This window comes from Mastigoproctus giganteus, chromosome 2 (genome assembly GCF_048544385.1).
Source record: "Mastigoproctus giganteus isolate SK-2022 chromosome 2, ASM4854438v1, whole genome shotgun sequence".
Classification (NCBI taxonomy): Eukaryota; Metazoa; Arthropoda; class Arachnida; order Uropygi; family Thelyphonidae; genus Mastigoproctus; species Mastigoproctus giganteus.
The window spans coordinates 92,161,589-92,182,343 of NC_143576.1; the positions used below are offsets into that span (position 1 = coordinate 92,161,589).

At 36.5% G+C, this 20,755-nt stretch overlaps 1 protein-coding gene across 2 annotated transcripts in view; it reads left to right on the forward strand.

The window, feature by feature from the left end:
- LOC150089423 (vesicle-associated membrane protein 4-like) overlaps positions 1-20,755 on the forward strand; it is a 67,175-nt gene that overhangs the window by 12,937 nt on the left and 33,483 nt on the right. For both annotated transcript variants that reach the window (XM_090368578.1, XM_090368577.1), the window contains exons 2-5: positions 2,593-2,674; positions 6,410-6,453; positions 13,790-13,843; positions 18,125-18,225. In XM_090368578.1, the coding sequence (XP_090224704.1) occupies positions 2,609-2,674; positions 6,410-6,453; positions 13,790-13,843; positions 18,125-18,225 (265 nt within the window). In that variant the 5' untranslated portion in view covers positions 2,593-2,608. The remainder of the gene's footprint in view (positions 1-2,592; positions 2,675-6,409; positions 6,454-13,789; positions 13,844-18,124; positions 18,226-20,755) is intronic.

Genomic DNA, 20,755 nt, shown 5'->3' on the forward strand with positions numbered 1-20,755 from the left:
GAAGACATTGATCTTCTGGAACAGGTGCAGAGAAGAGTAATGAGAATAGTAAAGGGAACAAAAGGATGCTCTTACCAGGAAAGGCTTCAGTTCTGCAGATTGCATTTTCTGAAAACTAGGTACCTGCTAGGAGATCCAATTGAAGTATTTAAGGCTTTGAATGGATTTAGTAAGCCAAATATTGATGGCATTTTTCCTCTTAATGAAAGTTTTCTCTCTAAATAACCACTCATATACCATTAGGATTTTTTAAAAGTTAGTTTATTTAGTCTTATTGACTAAACATACTATACGGTTAGGTAATGTTTTGGAACCTTGCTGGAGCCCATCATCAGTCCATACTTGGTTGTACTAAAGGACAGATAAACAAATTGTTACAGTTAATTATTAATTAATTATAATTAATCTCATTATATTAGATCCTTCCTCTTGCTCAGACAATGCAAAAATGAAGGGGCATACATTTAAATTGAGGAAGGATGGTTGCAGAAAGATGTGTGGAAATTTGTATTTAGTCAGCATACAGTTGATTGTTGAAACAAACTTCCATTTGGTACCATGGAAGTGGATAGTTTCAGTAAATTTAAAGAAGGAACTAGACAAATTATTAGAGTGATTCAGCATATCTGGTTGGAATTGGCCTTTTTTTTTCTTGGTTGATATAAGCAAGAAATGTTTGTAAACAAGCTGTATTACCTTATTTTCTTGCATCATTTTCCATTACTAATACTGGTATCACTGTGAGCCTTCTTCTAAGATAAAATTAAACTAGAAACTATCAATGACTCACAGATCACCTGGTATTTGATAGTCCTACTAACAAAGAAGCCTAAAAAAGGTCTTTGTTAGCAGAACTATAATTGCCACATAATCTGTAATTCTTTAAAAGCTTTTAGTTTAATTTCATCTCAAAATGAGATGCCGAGAAGTGTGCTGAAATGTAAGATACCTTTTGCATAAATTCTCAGGCAGAGGCAGGATATTTCACTTCTGAGCTGTCTAATCCTACACTCATGGTGCTACTTGCAATAAACATTTCTGAAAAAGGTCTGGGTGGTGTGACTAAATTGAAAATTAGTGACAATAGCCTTCTCTATTGGGGAAATGGTCAAAAGTGCAAGGCTAGGCAACTTGTGCAGGGTTTCACAATATGAGACATTATAGTAATGATTCTGTATTTTAAACTTTGTTTGCTTTCTTCATGAATTTACTGCATTTTAAAAGGATACTTTTTGGCATTACCCAATATATATTAATAAATTACTGCAGCCAGAGGTGTACGCAGGCCATAAATGCTTCATGTAGGTAATTTATTTAATCCTATACTTTATTCTCAGTGTAAACTTTCTCATATATATCCATATTGTCTATTTACTTCATTTTTTTTACCCCAAAATATTTTTCTGTGATAAATTTCAAAATTCTTGTAAAATGGCCAAAAGCACTGATGACATTTCTCATTCCATTGTAATTTATAATTAAAAATAATTTACTTTATAGTTAATATCATAAATTCATTTCAATCAACACCTTTCAAATAATATATGCTTTGTCTATGTAGATGCAAAACTCAAGGATGAGATTATTGATAAACATATATCCAAGAGTGTTCTTGATAAAGTTTGTCAAAATTAAAGAACCACCTGATGTGGAGAAATGTCCTTATTACAGTAGTCTAATGTATGATGCAAGTTGTCTAATCCTGTACTCAAAATGCCCTTTAAAAATTACATTAGAAGATTAGTCATTATTAAGTCATTATCATTATAGACAAAAACATGAATATGAGATACAATACTGTTCACTTTCATGTTTTGTGCAAGATATTGCAATTTTTTTTAAGACTCCTGGGTAATATTTGTCTCACTTTATTCTCTGTGGCAGACATGTGTAGATGAAGTTATTAATTACAGCATGTTCTTTCTTCTGATCAATAAGGAAACCTGTTTCTTCAAACTGCTAAATGCCAAAGAATTTTTTTTTTTTTTCTGGTCTGCTACACACACTAAAATTCAGAAGTTCCATTTTTGTAGTACCACCTTCACAGTGTAAACTTACTGCTGTAGGCTGTCATGATTTTGGAATTAAACCTAAGTTCCAAACATGTACTCAGTTTTAAATTTTTGGTTCCAAGATTGCAGGGATAAGCACCACCTATGCAATTAAAAGGGCCTCCGTAGCCGAGTGGTCAGGAGCGGGAGTGCATAGCACACGCTCTTTGAGTAGACCGGGGGTTCAAGCCCCCGACTGCTGAATACGGTCAATCTGCCAACCCGCACTGGACCAGCGTGGCAGATTATGGTCCATTTTCCTTCAGCATGAATTGTTGAGGAGGCTTCCATCCTGCAGTGGGTTGATAATGGCTGCACTTTACCTTTTTATGCAATTAAAATGGTTTGATTAATAAAAAAAAGAACCCTGTACATACATTAATCTGGAACCTGTTTAAATTAGTATAGCTAATTAAAACTGTTTAACATCTTTGGTTCAGGTTTGAAAATCAGTACTGTAATCTCTTGGTTTGGCTTATTTCATAAGATGTAGTTAGGCTTTTTAGCTTCATTTAAAATAATCTATTTGTATATTGTTTAGTAAGCAAAACATCATCATGCCACCTAAATTCATACGGAATTTATCAGATGAAGATCTTTTAAATGCAAAGGATGCAGAAAAAGTAAGTGATAGTTTTCTAATTGAAAGTAGAATTTATAAATTAATTTTCAATATTGATTCAAACAATATTTTAGTGAAATAAATACTTGACACATGTTTTTCCATGCTCTTGAAATTCAAAGCCTTTAATGGGGGACTAATTGGGGTAACTATTAATTATTACAGTTAATGCCATTTGTCTAACTTTAAATAATTTAATAATGGTTACTCTAAGTAGGAGTTTAATGTTTTAATAGGAATATATTGGCACTTCATTATGCTGGTTTGCTTTACACTAATTTCTATAATGCTTTAAGAAAAGATATTAATTAAAAAAAAAAAAAGTGTAATATATGATTTACCCTAAAAACAGTGAAATTGTGTAATAAATACAAATGCCTACGTACACAGTTATTTGCATCATGGTGCCACTCAGCAATTGTGCAGCTACATATTTGTTTGTTCAGCATTTGTAGCTGCACCCAAGCACTTTCATTTCTTAGAGTTTTTTAATAATTTCTTTTATAATCATATTTTTTATTACAACACTAGTATAACATTTGCATATTCTGCTTAATATTAGACAGTTCCCTTGGGCATTATGCTCAAGGAAACTGTCTAATAGCATTTATTGATGACCTATTAGATGGGATCTTATCTCCATAGGCACCATTTTATGACCCTGTTTAATGTTATTTTTGCATAGCAATCCATCTTTGGCAATCAATTAAGAGAGCAATATAAAGTGCTGCTATATTAATTTAAAAAATAAGTAATTTTCATTTAGAGTTTTTTCTTATAGTGTAACCAATAATATAAGCAAATATTTTTGTTATTTTTTTTTAACAAACTTGCACTTCATGTTTGTTAGCAAGTTAATTTCCAAAAATATAATGAATCAGTATTAATCTATTATGCAATATTAGATTAAACAAATATCACACTTGGGTGTTAAGCACAATCACAGGGTCTAATTACTGGAATATTTTGTTTAAATACAAATCAAAATAATTGAAATTTATAAATTTATATTGTGCAGTAGTAGTGTACTTTAAAAGAAAGAAAGCTGTGTATTGGGGATTCTCAAACTGTGAGTTACGACCACCCCAGGGATGTCATGAGCAACTTAGAGGGGATCAAAAATTTTTATAAATTTGTCCCATCTTGGACTTTTGAGTATTACTAATCTTACAATCCAGTTTTCCATCTGCTTATTTGTTTTTATACTCATATATTTTTTTACTTTATAAAATGTGTAAATTTATCTATTAAATCCATCATACGAGATATAGCTATTAAATAAAGAGACTTGCAATAAAATAAATATAAGGAAATGTTTCACGCCTTACAATTTATCCACTTCAAAATAGTCGCCTTTGGCTTGCACACACTGTTCCATATGTTTCTTCCAATCACAGAAACATTTCTGGAAATTATTTTCTGTAAGCTCTTTTAACACTTCAGTAATTTTTTTTCTGAATATCTTCATTGGATGGAAAATGAGTTCCATTAACTGCACTTTTCAGTTTAAGGAAGAGGAAAAACTCACAAGGAGTTAGACTATAAGGGAGTGAGGTGACACCCCCACTGGTAATCAGTGAAAACAAGCTGTACAGACCATGTGATATATAAGGCTTTGTATTGTCATGTAGTACGAGCACACCAGCTCCAATATCTGTGGCTGCTTCTGTCAAATTTTCAGGCATAATTTCTGAGAACGTTGCATAGTAGTCTCCAATTACTTGATCTTCCAAGTGGCACATGATCAGTGGTGATAATTTCCTCATAATCATAGGCCACAGCAACAATTTGTTTCACTTTTGATTGTTGTTGGTGACATGGCCAGTTCAGTTCAGCGCCTCTGTAGCCAGGTGGGCAGGAGCAGCAGTGCGTAGCACACGCTTCTTGATTAGACCGGGGTTCGAGCCCATGACCACCAAATACGGAGGATGCGGAAGGTCAGGGAATGACCACCGCATATCCCCGGAGCAATGTGGCCTTAGTTGCTATTGCTCCTAAAAACCAAATAACAACAACACGTTCAGTTCAGAGTTACATGCCCATGTCTCATCAGTTGCAATATTGTGTTTTAAAAACTCTTCACCTTCTTGTCAGTAGTGTGCATTGTAATTTCTTAATGCTTTGCCTGCTGTTTGTCTGACAGCAAATGAGAGATCCATCAAGCAGCAACCTTTCATTTTTGTAATATCTCATTTAATATTGGGTGAACAGATGGTTTTGGTATTCCAGATACATTGGCTATTTCAGCATAAGTCATATGTCTTTCTTCCTCCAAAATGGTGATAATGATTGCCAATATGCTGTCCCTAGATGTTCTCAGTGTACCTGAGTGTTGATTGTCTTCATTGCTGGTGTGACCTTGATGAACATAAAAGAAACCAATATGAAATCATGCTACAATTTACTATTGATTCACAACACTTCCTGCAACAATTCATAAATTTGTGTTGGTGTTTTAACAGTGTAAAGTTTTAATTTTGATAAAAGATCTTTGATCTGAAACTCTCTAAGCTGACCTAAAGCAATATCACCATCCATTTTTAATGTCTCTACGCAAACATTCAGTGTAAGAGCTCTGTTTCAAGTGTACTAATGTTGAGATTAAACTTCAAATTATTATCCTGATAAATGTCAGCCATGCAGTCATATGGAAGTGAGGAGCACATGCACAGTATGCCTTAATTTTGGAATAGACCTTTTTCAGGTGCATATTTGAAATTTTGCATATTTGAATATTTGAAATTTTGTGATTTTCAGAATTAATTTTGTGTTTTGAAAATAAAAGGTGTAAAACACAGCATGTTTTTTTATTAAAACTTAAAGTGCATAGAACAAGTACTTCACTTTCAGTCTATTAAGAAAAGATGAAATATTGGCACTGTTTAAGTGGAATTCAAAGAAACTCAAAACATTTTCAGAAATTAAATAGAAAGTTGGCTTTTTATTAATCAGACCAATTAAGAGAGCAACATAAAGCGCTACTATATTAATTTATAAAATAAGTAATTTTAATTTAGACACTTTTTGCTATAGTGTAGCCAATAATATAAGCAAAAAAAATTCTATTCTTGTATAACAAATATTTTTGTTATATTTTTTAACAAACTTGCACTTCATTTTTTACATTTCTTTATTTAAACTGCAGAGGGGAGCTGCCATGAAATGTTTTTGAGTTTAGTTTATTATGAGTGAGTGTCACCTTTCTCCTTTTTAATTTATTTTTATATTTTATTTTAATTTGATTGTTATGGTTTCTTGTAGTGCAGGTAACAGTATCACTCCTTTCCAAGTATAACCCTAAATGTTGCATTAATTTGCTGCATTTAGTTCTGTCGTATAATTAGTGTTTTCATTTCTACAATGCCCTCGAAGGCATAAGCATGTTTGTCTTAGTAGTATATATATTTTTGTAATTTTTATTTTCATTCTGAAATGCTACTGTTATGCTGTGTTATTTTTTAAAATAAAACTTGAGTAAATAACCATTGTTTACTTTCAGTTTTTATTTTAAAGCTTGGTTTTGAGCGAGGGCCTAGTGGTCGACAATGCATCTCCCCTTTTATACATTGTAAAGCCTGATTTACATGGTTGTTAATTGTGAGGTCATCTAAGAATGCATCCCTTATATAAATTAGCGAGAGCTACCTGTATATATTTTTTTGGAAATTAATTGTTGTATGTACTGTAATATCCCTTCATGTGATTTTTTTTTTTTTTTTTTTTTTTATCTCTGCAGGAAAAGCTTCTAAGAGATACTGATGATGATGACTTCTTTCTTCAGTAAGTAACTTTCCAAATTGTTCATTCATTCACACTCAACCTTATGAGGGGAGTTTGAAAAGCTTGTAGCCTGAGTACAGAAGGGTATTGAGTTAAAAATTTTCACATTTGAAATATAACACTTCACCAAATTTCATGTAGTTTCAGCAGCATCTTTTTTAATTACAACTCTTGAAGTCAACAGAGTTATGTGAATGAGAAAAGATTGATAAAATCAGCCACCATGCAGTTATGCAATATTTGGAAAAAAAAGGGGGGGACTAATGAAAAAGGCAATTCATGAGGATATGGTTACAATATTGGAGGAGAATGCCCCTTCCTATTCCATGGTTAAGAAGTGGGCTACAGAAAGGAAAAAGTCCTTGAAGATAACCCACGCTATAGAAGATCTGCATTGTCCATCACCCCAGAAGTTGTTGACAGTATGCATGATCTGGGTGATGAGTGATCAATGAGCGATAGTTCGGTACATTGTCAGCATCTTGAGAATTTCTTCTGAATGTGTGTACTGCATAGTAACAGAAGTATTTGCTATGAAAAAAGTGTCAGCACAATCGGTCCCAAAGTTGTTGACAGCAGATCAAAAACACACAAGAGTTGTCAAGTCAAGTGAACATTTGCATTGTTTTCAAGCAGATCAAGTAAATTTCCTTGCAACGTTTGTAACCATGGATGAGATGTGGGTCCATCACTTTCAGACAGAAATAAAGGCGTAGTCAAACATTGGAAACACAGCTCTTCTCCCCCCTCCAAAGAAAGCCAAGTCAAATCTTTGTTGCCTTAGTTTTTTGGAATGCTGATGGAGTGTTGCTACTGGATTACCTTCAGAAAGGCCAGTCACAGGGGCATATGCAGATCTTGAGAGGTATTTGCTTAAAATCATAAGAGACAAATGCTGAGAAAAACTCAGCAAACGAGGCTTGTTCCACCAGAACAATGCTCCTGCTCAAAAGTCTGTCATTGCCCTGACTACATTGCATTACCATATACAGTTTTGAAATATTGGACCATCTCCCATATTCACCAGATCCAGCACCATTGCACTTTCTCCTTTTCCCTAATTCGAAAAATACCTGGCTGGCATCCATTTTTCCATCAACAGTGACACCATGCTACAGTTGATGCATTCCTGGAAGCTCAAGAGAAAACTTACTTCACAACTGGAATTAACACGTTGCAGCATCAGTGGCAAATACCAAACAGACTATATTTAAATGTGACGTTACCAGTCTCTTCAAATAAACCCATCATACTTGGGCCACAAACTTTTCAAAACCCCTTGTAAAGTTATATTTACATTTACTGGCATATAAATTTATCCATATTTATGTAATATGTGTGTATTTATACAGGGTGTCTCAAAAATATTGGTACAAACGTTTAGGGGAGGTAGGTAACATCTAAAGGACTGTGAATCGCATAGGAACCCATAACCGGAAACATCACTGTTAGTCGGTACACGGCGCTGTTCATCAGTTCGCCAGAGGGAAAATTTCTGGTTTACTCATTCAAGCAGTAGTTGCCACACGAAGAGCATGCATCGGTATACGAACTGTGAGCCGGCAGGCATGCACCTAGTGTATGGATTAGCAGAGGGCAATGGACAAGCCGTTCAACGAATTTATGGAAAATGCTTCCCAGACAGACATGTACCGGACCACCGTTTCTTTGCACGTGTGCATCAAAATTTGTGCAATTATGGGTCATTTAGAGGTAACAGGAGTAGTGTGGGCAGAGCACATTTGACGTGAACTCCCGCCATGGAAGAAAGTGTTGAATGCTGTCCAGAATAATCCTACTACCAGCACATGTGCCGTTGCTTCTGCCTTAGGAGTATCTCTTTGCAGTGTACAGCATGTCTGGCACGACGATTCCTTACACCCCTTTCATCTCCAAAGGGTTCAGTTACTGCTCCCCCAAGATCATCCTGCACGTGTGAGTGATTTCTCCAAGAAAGTGTTCAAGACTTGAATTTTCCAGCCTATGTTTTGTTCACTGATGAGGCTTATTTCACTCGGGAAGGCTTATTCAATCAGCACAATGCTCATGTGTGGGCTCACGACAACCCACACAGTGTGCGCCCCCATGCGGCACAACATCACTTCCCAATAAATATGTGGGCAGGTATGGTCAGTGACTGCTTAGTCGGCCCATACTTGTTACCATCCCGCATGAACTCCGCTAAATATCGGATCTTTCTTGAACAAGTTCTACCAGGGTTACTTGACGATGTTCCAGCAAATGTGAGACGCAACATTTGGTTTCAACATGACGGGGCGCCTGCCCATTATGGATGGTGTGTTCGTGACCATTTGAACAGGCGTTTTGGGCGTCGATGGATTGGCCATGGTGGACCCGTTGCCTGGCCCCCACGCTCTCCTGATTTATTGAGCCTTGATTTCTTTTTGTGGGGGCCCTCAAATCTATCGTGTATGAATCACCTGTGGAGACAGAAATGGATCTCGTGGCGAGACTCATCTGCACTTCTGCTACTGTCAAAGAAACTCCAGGTGTGTTCGACTGTGTCCGCCAATCCATGCTGCGTCTGTGTCACAGATGCATCGCGTGTCATGGTGGAACCTTCGAGCATCTGTTGTAACATCATGAAATATATCCATCTCGTACTCCATTGTTAATATTATGTCAAATAAATGTTTGCCACTAATTACTTTCTTATGTAATTTCTGCTTCTTGTGCCTCTACTGCTACTTTCCAGTGACGTTTCCGGTTATGGGTTCCTATGCGATTCACATTCCTTTAGATGTTACCTACCTCCCCTAAACGTTTGTACGAATATTTTTGAGACATCCTGTATATATGTGCATGCACACACAGTATTACCAAAATTATTATTACATTAAGCAGAATTATTTGCTTAATGGGATCATCTAAATTATATTGGTAATTAAGTAGAATTTCAGGGTTGTATGCAACCCAGCCATACTGGTGGAGGGAACATTCCTATAAATCACTGTGAATATTAAGATCAAAGCTTTTTGGGAGAAAGGGTTAGTAGATTATTCTTATGGAAAAATCAAAGCAGATATTTATGATCAATAAGAATTAATGTCATAAATTTAATATGTGTAATAATGTAATATGTTATTGTAGTATTACATATAATATATTAAATTTTTGTAATAATGTAAATTTATTACAAATGATACAATGTAGCCACTTTATTAGATATACCTGCTTCTTTGATGAAATGATGTGCTTCTGCAATGACATCATTATGGGTTCATACTACTTAATATAAAGCAGATAGGCAGACAGTGGGATGCTATATATATGTGCAATTCAGTGTGAGAATGGGCAAGATGAAAGATTTATGTGACTTTGTCATGGTAATCAATGTCGGATTTGTCAGTATGAGTATCTCAGAAATTGCAACCTTGCTGGGATTTTCACTTATAATTGTGTGTCAGGTGCATTGAGATTGATCCAATAACCATATATAACATCCAGCCAGTGGCAGTCCTGTGAATGGAAGCAGCTTGTTGTTGAAAGAGGCTGTAAAGAATTGTACAGAGTAAGAGAAAGACTACAGTCAGTCAAATAACAACCCAGTACAACAGTGGTAACTAAAGAGGCATTTCAGAATACTTAACTCATTCTACCTTGTCATGGATTGGGTATAGCAACTGATGAACAAACTGGATTCCACTCCTGTCAGCAAAAAACAAGCAGGTATGGTTACTGTGTGCTCAGAAAAGTAAACTTTTGAATAGTGGAGGATTTGATAAAACTTTCTGCTTGGTTTGACAAATCGTGGATCCTACTGTTTCACAAGATTGGAGGACCAGAACATGTGAAAACAGCATGAGTACATCCTACCAAGTGTCAAAAATGCAGGTTGGTAATTTGGTGATGGCTGTGTAATGGTGTGGGGAGTGTTTCACTTTGAGGCCCCTTGGTACCAGTGAAGCAACATTTCAGTGCCACACATCTAGAAATTGTTTCCAACCAGGTACAGACCTTCATGGCTGGAGTGTATCCAACTGAGGATGACTTCTTCCAACAGTATAATATGCCATGGTACAAGGCCAGAAGTGTACCGAGCTGAGTCTAGGAGCATGACAATGAATTCAGTCTACAGCAGTGATCTCCTCGGTTAATAGATTTCAATCTAATTGAAAACTTGTAGTTGTGAGGTGGGATGAGCTGTTAAGAGTATAGATCTGCAACCATTCAATTTGTAACAACTGTAGGAAGCAATTGAGGCAGCATCCCTCATTGACACCTTGTTGACTCCATGGCATGATGAATCCAGATTCTGAGGTCTAGAAGGAACCACTTGCTGTTATATAGGTGTACCTAATAAATATGGCCATTATGTGTATTTAAATATGTAGTAATATATGGTCGAAGAAGCAAAGGAATAAGAATATCACTGGGTAAAAAGCTTTTTAGAAGCAAAGAAGAATATGTGGTATATTAGAAACAGGTTAAAGGTAAAGATTAGTACTGTGTCTGGTATGGAGTGTGATACTTTATGGAACAGAGATATAATGATAAGAATGGAAGATATTAGAAGATTGGAAAGTTTTGAGATGTGGTTATGGAGAAGGATGATGGAAAAAAATAAAGATGGGTTAGCATTAGTTGAGTCATACGATGCAAGAAAGCAAGCTTATGCTGCATCAGCCAAAAAAAAAAAAAAAAAAAAAAACACTCCCATTTCACTCCTCTGCAAAGGATGGAAATCTGTTCCACCAACAAACTACCCGCTGGCTAAAGGCAAACTTCCACACGTCTATCCTACATCTGTCTTTCCTCAATTTGAATTTATGCCCTCTCGGGTGATTATTCTGAGCAAGAGGAAGAATCCCATCAGCATTGAGCATGCTCAAACCATTCAACGCTTTATACACCTCTATCAGATCACCTCACCAGTACCTAGTCTCCAGACAGTGTAATTTGCAAAACTTAAGCCTTTCTTCGTAAGAGCAACCCTTTGTTCCATTCACTAATCTTGTTGCCCTTCTCTGTACTCGTTCCAGCAGCTCTACATCTTCTTGAAATGAGGCCTCCAGACCTGTATACAGTACTCAAGGCGTGGCCTGACCATTGCCTTATACAATGGAATAATCACCTCCTTATCCCTGCTAGAAAAATTCCTGTATATCATTGACAAGACACCATGAGCTACTCTTGCAGCCCGTCTGCACTGCTCAGAGCACTTTATATCTGCCTGCACAATTACCCCCAGGTCCTTTTCAATCTACCACTGTCAGTGTAGTACCACAGAGTTGATACGTTGCTCTGGGGTTGCTGTTTCCCATATGTAGTACTTTACATTTGTCAATGTTAAACTTCATTTGCCACCTCGAAGCCCATCTGCTCAACCTTCCCAGATCCTGTTGCAGCAGCATAGCGTCAGTAGTGTCCTTAACAACCCTGCCAACCTTTGTATCGTCTGCAAACTTGGACATTAAGCTTGATATACCATCATCAATATTATTTATAAATACAGAAAGCAATAATGGACCCAACACTGAACCCTGAGAGACTCCACTAATAACATTAGTCCACAATGAGCAGTGTCCATTGATTACCACTCTGTCTTCTCCCCCTCAACCACCCCTTATCCATAGCAGCAATTTGTCTCCAATGCCACACTGCTCAATTTGTGCAGCAGTCTTCCATGTGCAACAGTATCAAAAGCCTTTCTAAGATCCAAATATATAATATCAAAGTTATTCCCTGCATCCAGTTCTTTTGTGACTGCATCATAGTATCCAATCAGATTGGTCAGGCAAGACTTTCCCTTAACAAAATCATGCTGTGTCCGAGCTATAACTGAAGTCTTGTCTAGATGATCCTGCAATGCTTCTTTAACCAGTGCCTCCATTAATTTTCCTGGAACAGAAGTTAAACTCACAGGTCTATAATTACTTGTGTCAGCCTTTGATTCCCCTTTGTGAATTGGGATCACATTTGCACATCTCCAGTCTATGGGTACCTCCCCGAGTCCAAAGAAGCTCTCATAATTATGGCTAAGGGTTTGCTTACTTCCTTTGCTACCTCCTTTAATATAACTGGATAGATCCCATCCACCCCAGGTGCCTTTCTTGTGTTTATCTTCAACAATTTCTCCTCCACTTTACTCTCAGTTATTACAAGATTATCTAGCTTACTGCCAGAGTTGAATACACCTCTGACATTTCTTGCTGAGTAACTCCTCATGTGTGAATGTCAATGCAAAATATTCATTTAGTTTGTTAGCTACCTGAGCAGGATCATCAACAGTTGAACCATCGATATCAAGCGGACCAATCTGATTCATCCCCTTCCTTCTAGAGTTTACATAAGTAAAGAACTCTTTGCTGTTTTTCTTTGCATCCTTTGCCAAATATTTCTTCTAATCTGCCTTCGCCTGCCTAACCTCCTTTGTAACTTGGTTACAGATCAACTTATATCTGTCATAGGCTTCTTTGTCACATGTTAATTTGTATGTATCCCATGCATTTTTCTTCTCTGCCAATGTTTCATTAGTTCAACTGACATCCATTTAGGCCTAAACCTTGAACAATATTTTTTATTAGTTGGTATGTAAAGCCTAGTAGCTTTCAAGATAAGTTCTTTGAATGCTTCCCATTTTGAATTTGCTGTTGGTTACATCATCAGTTGGTCCCACTGTATAGAATTTAAATATTGTCTCAGACCATCATAGTCGCCTTTACAAAAGCAAAAACCCTTCCCTTTACCCCTAATGGTAATTACCTCTTTGTGTAAATCCCACTTCAGCACACTGTGATCACTGCCACCTAGTGGTTCCTTTATCTGCAGAATCACTTCATGCATTAAGAATTATCTGGGTGAAAGACGGGCCTGCCCGTTACTAGGCAGGTATCCCATGATTTCTATCCACGCAGTGTACAAGATAATAAATGGCATCATCATAGAATATAAAGTTCATGATTTTACAGAAAGATTAATTCCAATTATGTCATCTCAAGACCGAAATTTTCAATATTTTTCCTTGAGCCCGAGGATGTCGAAAGAGCAAAACATACCAAAACAAGTTGATTGAACTTTCACGCAGATCTTTCAGATGACTTGATCTGCTTTGGATAGCACGCACCTTGCTATGCAAACAAATTCGAAGCAGACTGATTTATTAAATTGACTTTTATGTTTACTTTGCTTGTTAATTTTAATTTACATTATTAGGGATCGTGAAATGCTAAAGTTCCACAAAAAAGTAACTTCCATTTATAGATTATGATGATATGGAATTTAATTGGACATTTTAAAATTAAATACTCTTGTTAAGTTATTTTGATTTTAAATTCACTGCTGTTATTATATAGGCATCATACCTTTCTTTTAGTGGTCCATCATCAAGTTCAAGGACATTGACCTTTCAGTCAGAAAAAATTAAACAGTAAGTACTTGTTTTTTTCTGTAATTTTGGAAATTGAACATTTTTGATTATTTAAAAATGTTTAAATATATAATAGTTTTATTTAATTTTATTGTTAAGTATGAGTAAAGAATATTAGTATAGTACAGTTAAGATATTTTGTCATAAGTTTTAATACAAAAATATGTTAGTAGTATTGTATTTAGTATTTTGGTATTTAGTATTTTAATTTCTGATGGCATCCTTACTCTTACTCAGGAAACATGTGTAAGGGATAATAAATTTAAATTGAGGAAGGATGGTTGAAGATTGCATCTCTATTACACATATGATCATGTATCTCTATAAGGAATTTCTCTGATTTCTAATCTGTCTTGGCATATGCACTTCACAAATATTGCTTCCTCTGCATCAAAAAACTGGGGTTTTTTTTGCTCTCGGCAATACTTTTCTTCTAAACAGCTGCTCATTCTGTACAAATCTCAAATCTTCCCTGCCCTAGAATATTGTTCCCACATCTGGGGCAGTGCTCCCATAGGCTTTCTCAAGCTTGTAGATTCCATTCAAAAGAGGGCAGTTAGGTTAATTAATAACCCATCTCTTACAAAGTCTCTCCACTCCCTATCTCATAAGCATTCTATTTCTGCTGCATGCCTTTTCTATAGATACTTCCATGGGTGCTGTTCTTCTGAATTGGCTTTTATAATTCCCCCTCACTTCCAAACCAGTCCAAAGACATGCAGCAACGAGTCAATGCCCACTTACTGTCCAACATCAAACTCACAAAACCAACTTTGTTTCTTCCTCATTTATCCCTTTAACTTCTGTTGTCTGAAACAACTTCCCTTCACACATCTGTATCAGCAAAACAGGTATCGTTTTCATCTTCTGGACCTTCAGCCCAACTCATAGTACTAAGTACTATAGGTTCTGCAGGCCTCTGTAGCCGAGTGGTCAGGAGCAGGAGTGCAGTAGTACACGCTCTTTGAGTAGACCGGGGTTCAAGCCCCTGACTGCTGAATACGGTCGATCTGCCAACCCGCACTGGACCAGCGTGGCAGATTATGGTCCATTTCCCTCAGCATGAATTGTTGAGGAGGCTTCCATCCTGCAGTGGGTTGATAATGGCTGCACTTTACCTTTTTTTTTACTATAGGTTCTAATACCTTTTGTGTTTTGGATTAAAAAAAAAATGCAAATTTGGCTTCAGACAGCTAGTGGATTGTTGGAACTAAACTTTTATTTTGTGTTCTTGAAGCGGTTAGGTTGAATAAATTCAGTGAAGAACTGGAGAGATTGTTAGAGGGGATGGAAAATTGATTTGGACAGTTTTTTTTTTTTTTTTTTATGCTTTCTTCCTTTTTTTTTTTTTTCGCTGCTGCTGTATAAGTTTTTCTTGCATCATTTTCCACTACTATTACTAATACTAAATTTTGTTGTTCTGATATTATTAGTGTCTGATACACACAATCATTTCATTTGGTGTCAGAAACATCTGTTTAGATAAAATAAACTTAATGCCAAGTATGACCCTCCCCAGTCTTTAATGAGATCAGTAACCTTATTTATAACACATTTGGCAAAGATTTTGGTGTATGAAGAGTGACCAGTGGACCAAATCCAAACTACATAAAGCAGGCCCATACTATGACACCCCCATTACCAAATTTCATTGTTGATGCAAAACAATTTAGGTGAAACTATTCTTTATGTATATATCACACTCGGACACATCAATCTGGTCGCCTTGAGTGTAGTATGATTTGTAACTTTACATCATGTTATGTCATGTCACTACTGTTCAATGTCTCTATTCTTTGTCCCAGGATAGGTGGTGATTTGCATTGCTAGAAAAGAGCTTTGATTATTCACAGCTGCACAACCATTGTAGCTGATTCTGTGAAGTGTTTTTCTAGTGGTGGCCATCGATCCACTCTTATTTCAGTTTTGCCAGCTGTCTCTTGAGGTTATTTTGTCCTACTATCCATTTCAACTATCATCATGCTCTGGGAAACAATGATGGGATGGAAATGGCTTGTGATGAATAGTCATGCATTACCCTCTGTCTTCCACTTGTGTACCATGCTTTCAGCAGTTGATTTTGAGAGTATCATTCTTTCTGCTATCTGGAAAACAGTGTGCTGTATGAAAACCTCCTATCATCTTATGAAAGTATGCAGTCATTGAGTGTGCATGCCTTTCACATCCTACTTTCAACTCATGCTGTAATATGACCTAGAATTGGCTATTACTTTCGAGGGGGTGAGGTGTCCTAATACTTGTTGTAAGATTATGTATCTAGATATGACCAAAGTCATTTAAACACATTAAACAGGATTGTAATTCCATAACCTACTACCACCTTTGGTCTGTATGACAGCTTCCACCTTCTGGGCATTTTTTCTACAAACTTCTGGTAGCTGTCAACTGGAATTCACCTCCACTCCTCCTGTAAAGCAACTGCCAGAGCTGGTTTGGAAGAAGAAGGCTATTTTGGTTGTTATTATTATTCTAAGTATGAACAGGCAGTGCAAAGCCTGCATCGACATTAGGGGTGGCCATATCTCCTACTGAGGACCACCTCTACCCTTTGTTCCATCTTTAGCAGTGATGCATCTGCATCATGGCAGCCAGTGCTATGTTGCCATTTTTGAATAAAGTCTCTCTCTGTACCATTTATTGCTTTGGTATGCTTTTCCCATATCCAGGCCACTCCTATGAGAAGCTACAGGTGAAAATCTGACTGGTCCTTAAATCTTGCACACCAGTGTATCATACCATTTTGTAAGACAAGTGATATCACATAGCCTGACTGGACTTAGATTTTAACTTTAATATTTGAAATATGTATTTGATGTTTTGCATAAGATTGCAATGCTTTTGAAATTTATTTCTTAATTTTTTTAATAATCGCTGAAAATTTTGTCAATGTATTTTTTTTTCCTACTAAAACTATTAGCTTCATTGGAAAAAAATATATATTAATTATACTTACATTTTTAGAAAAATGCAACAGTTAATCTCTGCCATAAGTTCATAGAGGCATTACTTGTACAAAACTTCAGCATTCCTTCAATACAACAAATTAAACCAATATTTATACAAAAATTTGAAATTAATATATTATAATGAAAAAAAAATAATAAATTTCTATTAATTTTGCTTGTATATGTATTGATTATTATGAATGTGAAATGATTCGTATCCTTTTTTTTGCAAGGTTCTTGTGATATTCACTACATGAATTCTGCATGACTGAATACAAAAAAAATGACAATATATCAATTTGTGACCATCTTTTATTTTTAATTTTTTTTATGAATAGACTTCTTTGAATAGTGCCACCATATGTATTATTACTGAGAAATGTCATTTGATGCTTGCTAATAAATTCATTAGGAAAATAAAAAATCATGATGATCAGTATTTAGTTTTTTTTTTTTTTTTTTGATTTGATTTGGTAGTTGTTGGCGCATCGGCTTCTGTGGCCATATTGCACCTCCCAAGGTTTTTGCAGTACTTTGATCCAAGCCCGAGGCGGGAATCGAACCCGTGACCTTTGGGTTGCCGGGCAGGTACTTTACCCACTCGGCTAGCCCGGTCGGCTTTCGAGCCCGTCACCACCAAATACGGAGGATGCGGAAAGGTCAGGAAATGACCACCGCATACCCCAGAGCAATATGGCCTTAGTTGCTAATGCTCCTAAAAACCAAACAACAACAACAGCCCGGTCGGCCAGTATTTAGTATTCTGGCTGATATATGTAACATCCAACTATGTCAGTACTGCTCCTCCCTTTTATAGGCTTGTGAAATATGATGATGAAGCATCTTCTGTTGAAATTTCTCATATTTTTCATGATAATATCTAAATAGGCAAGTGGTGAACTTTGAAAAGCTTTTCAATAGTGGAAAACATGCCATTATGTTAAAAAACTGTGTTGTTTTACTACACAGCGAAACATACTTGACTAGACACAATAGTATAACATAAACAATATCAAGTAGCCTCACAGGCCACTTCAGCTTATGCAAAGTGAACAACAATATAAATGGAAAAAAATAAGCAGAACATACAAACTAAAAGACACTATTCAGAAGGTACAAAAAGGAACAACTACTAATCCACAACCAGTGCATCACCAGGATTAAATATTTTCCTGCATGGCCTGTCAAATGACATGATACTACTGCTGGGTTAAAATAGGTGATATTTCACTTCCTCGATATGATAATTTAAATGCAATTTTAATTTGTTGCAATTATTATTTTATTTTATTGTTTTTTTTTTTTTTTCTTGAAGGGTTCAAATTCAAGTTGGTGAAGTGTCTAATCTAATGAGAGATAATATTGGTAAGGTAGCAGAACGAGGAACAAAGTTAGAAGATTTAGAAGACAGATCAGGTAAGTGGAGAGTGAAATTGGATGTGATATGTTAGGAAGAATGTACTGAAAGATTACACTTCATGCTCTTTGTATAAGAATACAGTGAAAGATGATTTCAGTGCATTCTTATACAAAGATCTATGAAGTGTAATCTGAAACCTCTATGATTGTATTATTAAAAAATATAGTCACCATGTGCTCCATACCATCACCCTTGGGACTTGAGTCCAGCAATTTTGGCACTGTTAGATGCATTTTCAGAGCCCCTGTTTTTTGAATTCATTATGTTCTGTGATTTTAACTTGATCTCTGAAGCATCATAATCTCCTCCATTGAGGTGCATAAAGTTCAATATTGGAAACATGAAGGAAATGCAAACAGGCTAGATAAGCAGAATAGAGATGATGCAGGACCAGAGCCATGTTACACTATTCAGAAATTGTCACATATTCAAAAACATGCGACACTGTATGCTTACATATGCAGAGTTGTGGATAGCCACTGATGCTTCTTGACCCTAAACGCTAAGTCTAATTGCATTGACACTAATGCTAGAAGCATAGTAAATAATTTTGATGAATTTGAAGTACTGGTAGTCATCAAATGCAGACATTGTAGGGATTTTGGAAATGTGGTGTCACTCAGACACAAGGGATGCAGAATTTCATTATGGGAAGTACAATGTGTACAGAAAGGACATGGTGTTGTAGTGTTTCTTGTCAAGCAGCACAGGGTCTCCTCAAATCTGTGTTGCAATACAAACTCTGTAAAGGCCAGAGTGTGAGTGGTCGTGTAGTCTGCATAGTGCAGTGTTAGGTTGCAGTGATATGTTGGTCCTCCAGTCATTTAGCTGCAGGGGCCTTTAGTGGGACCCCTGTTGCCCATCCACCACCGTGAGGATGTAGGCCAGGTGTAGGGTGAAGATGCTGGTGGAATGAACCCTGGACATTGGTGGATCTTGCCAGGGAGGGCCCAAAACAAAAAAAAAAACACAACTCTGCAAATTTTTATTGGAAAGGGATTGCAGAGACAATATTTGAGTGTTAGGGGAGGAAAAGGGGATGAAGATAAGGAAGGTAGATGATAGGAAGACTTTCAACCTGGAAATTGGAAGTCAAAGGGATAGAGGGAGGATCTCTGTGGAAGAAACCCATCCTACACAGGGGACTGTTAAGATCAGAAAAAAGGTTTGAGGTAGTGGAGTCTACCAGTTAAAGTTTGGGTTCAGGAGGTGGGGAAAGGATACTGGTATTAAGGGGAAGTTAAATAGATGTGATAGGAGTTACTGGTAGCAGTATTTCATTTCTTCTTTCTTTGTTTATTTCTCTTTCCTCTCTTTCTTTAAACTAATGCTTTTTCTTCCTCTGCATACCTTACACTGTTATGGTGTATTTAATATTACGATATAGTTTAAGGCTAAAGCCTCAGGTTATGTAAAGATTTTAACTAATGTACAATTTAGTGCAATTGCATCATTTCAGTACATAGCCAACTACTTAAATAGTTATATCTCATAAGTATGAGATATAACTATTTAAGTAGTTGGCTATGTACTGAAATGATGCAATATATCTCATAAGTATATCTCATATTGTGAATACCTTCGCAACAAGTCGCCATGATATTGCACTACCTCGAATAAGTAATACTTCACCATAGAGAAGACTATTGTTATTTATTCTCAGTGGATATCATCACCCATATGGCACTATTTCGGAGCTTATTGGCTCTTCATCAGTGAGTGGGCAGGTATCCTGGTGTTACAGTGATGACAACCCAGTTGCGAACTATAAATCCACAATATGAGAGATGCCTGATGGTGTGGAGTAATTTAGATTACAATATAGTTTAGGGCTAAAGCCTCAGTTTATTTAAAGAGTTTAACTAATGTACAAGTTAGTGCAATTGCATCATTTCAGTACATAGCCAACTACTTAAAAAGTTATAAATTGGCATCAATAAGTATATCTCATGACAACCCAGTTGTGAAATATAATGATGCCAAATTATAACTATTTAAGTTATAATTCTCTCTAGACTGTGATTCCTATAATTGCATCCTTCTTATTATCAGTTGTCTAACTGATTGTACACTGAGTGGACAGAAATCATGGGGTACCTACCTAGTAACAGGTAGGCCCACCTTTCACCCGGATAAGGGCAGTCACATGGCAAGGCATTGAGTCCACTAGTTCACAAAAGCATTCCCCAGGTATTTCCATCCATCCATGCTTGCTGCACCGCTGTCCATAATTCCATTGCATTCCTGGGTGGAGGATCCAAAGCTCGAATGGACCTTTCCACAGCATCTCAAAGATGCTCCACAGGGATCATGTCTGGTGAACGAGGAGGCCATTCCATGGTGGTAAAATCTCGGAATGCTCTTCAAACCACATTCTAGTCATCACGGCTCTGTTGGGGGAGGTGCATTGTCCTGTGGGTGCACAATAATGAAGGGAATGCAGATGGTGTGCAAGGATGGACATGTAACCTGTACCATTTATTGATGTGTCTAGATGTACCAGAGGTCTCAACGTGTGCCAGTTGA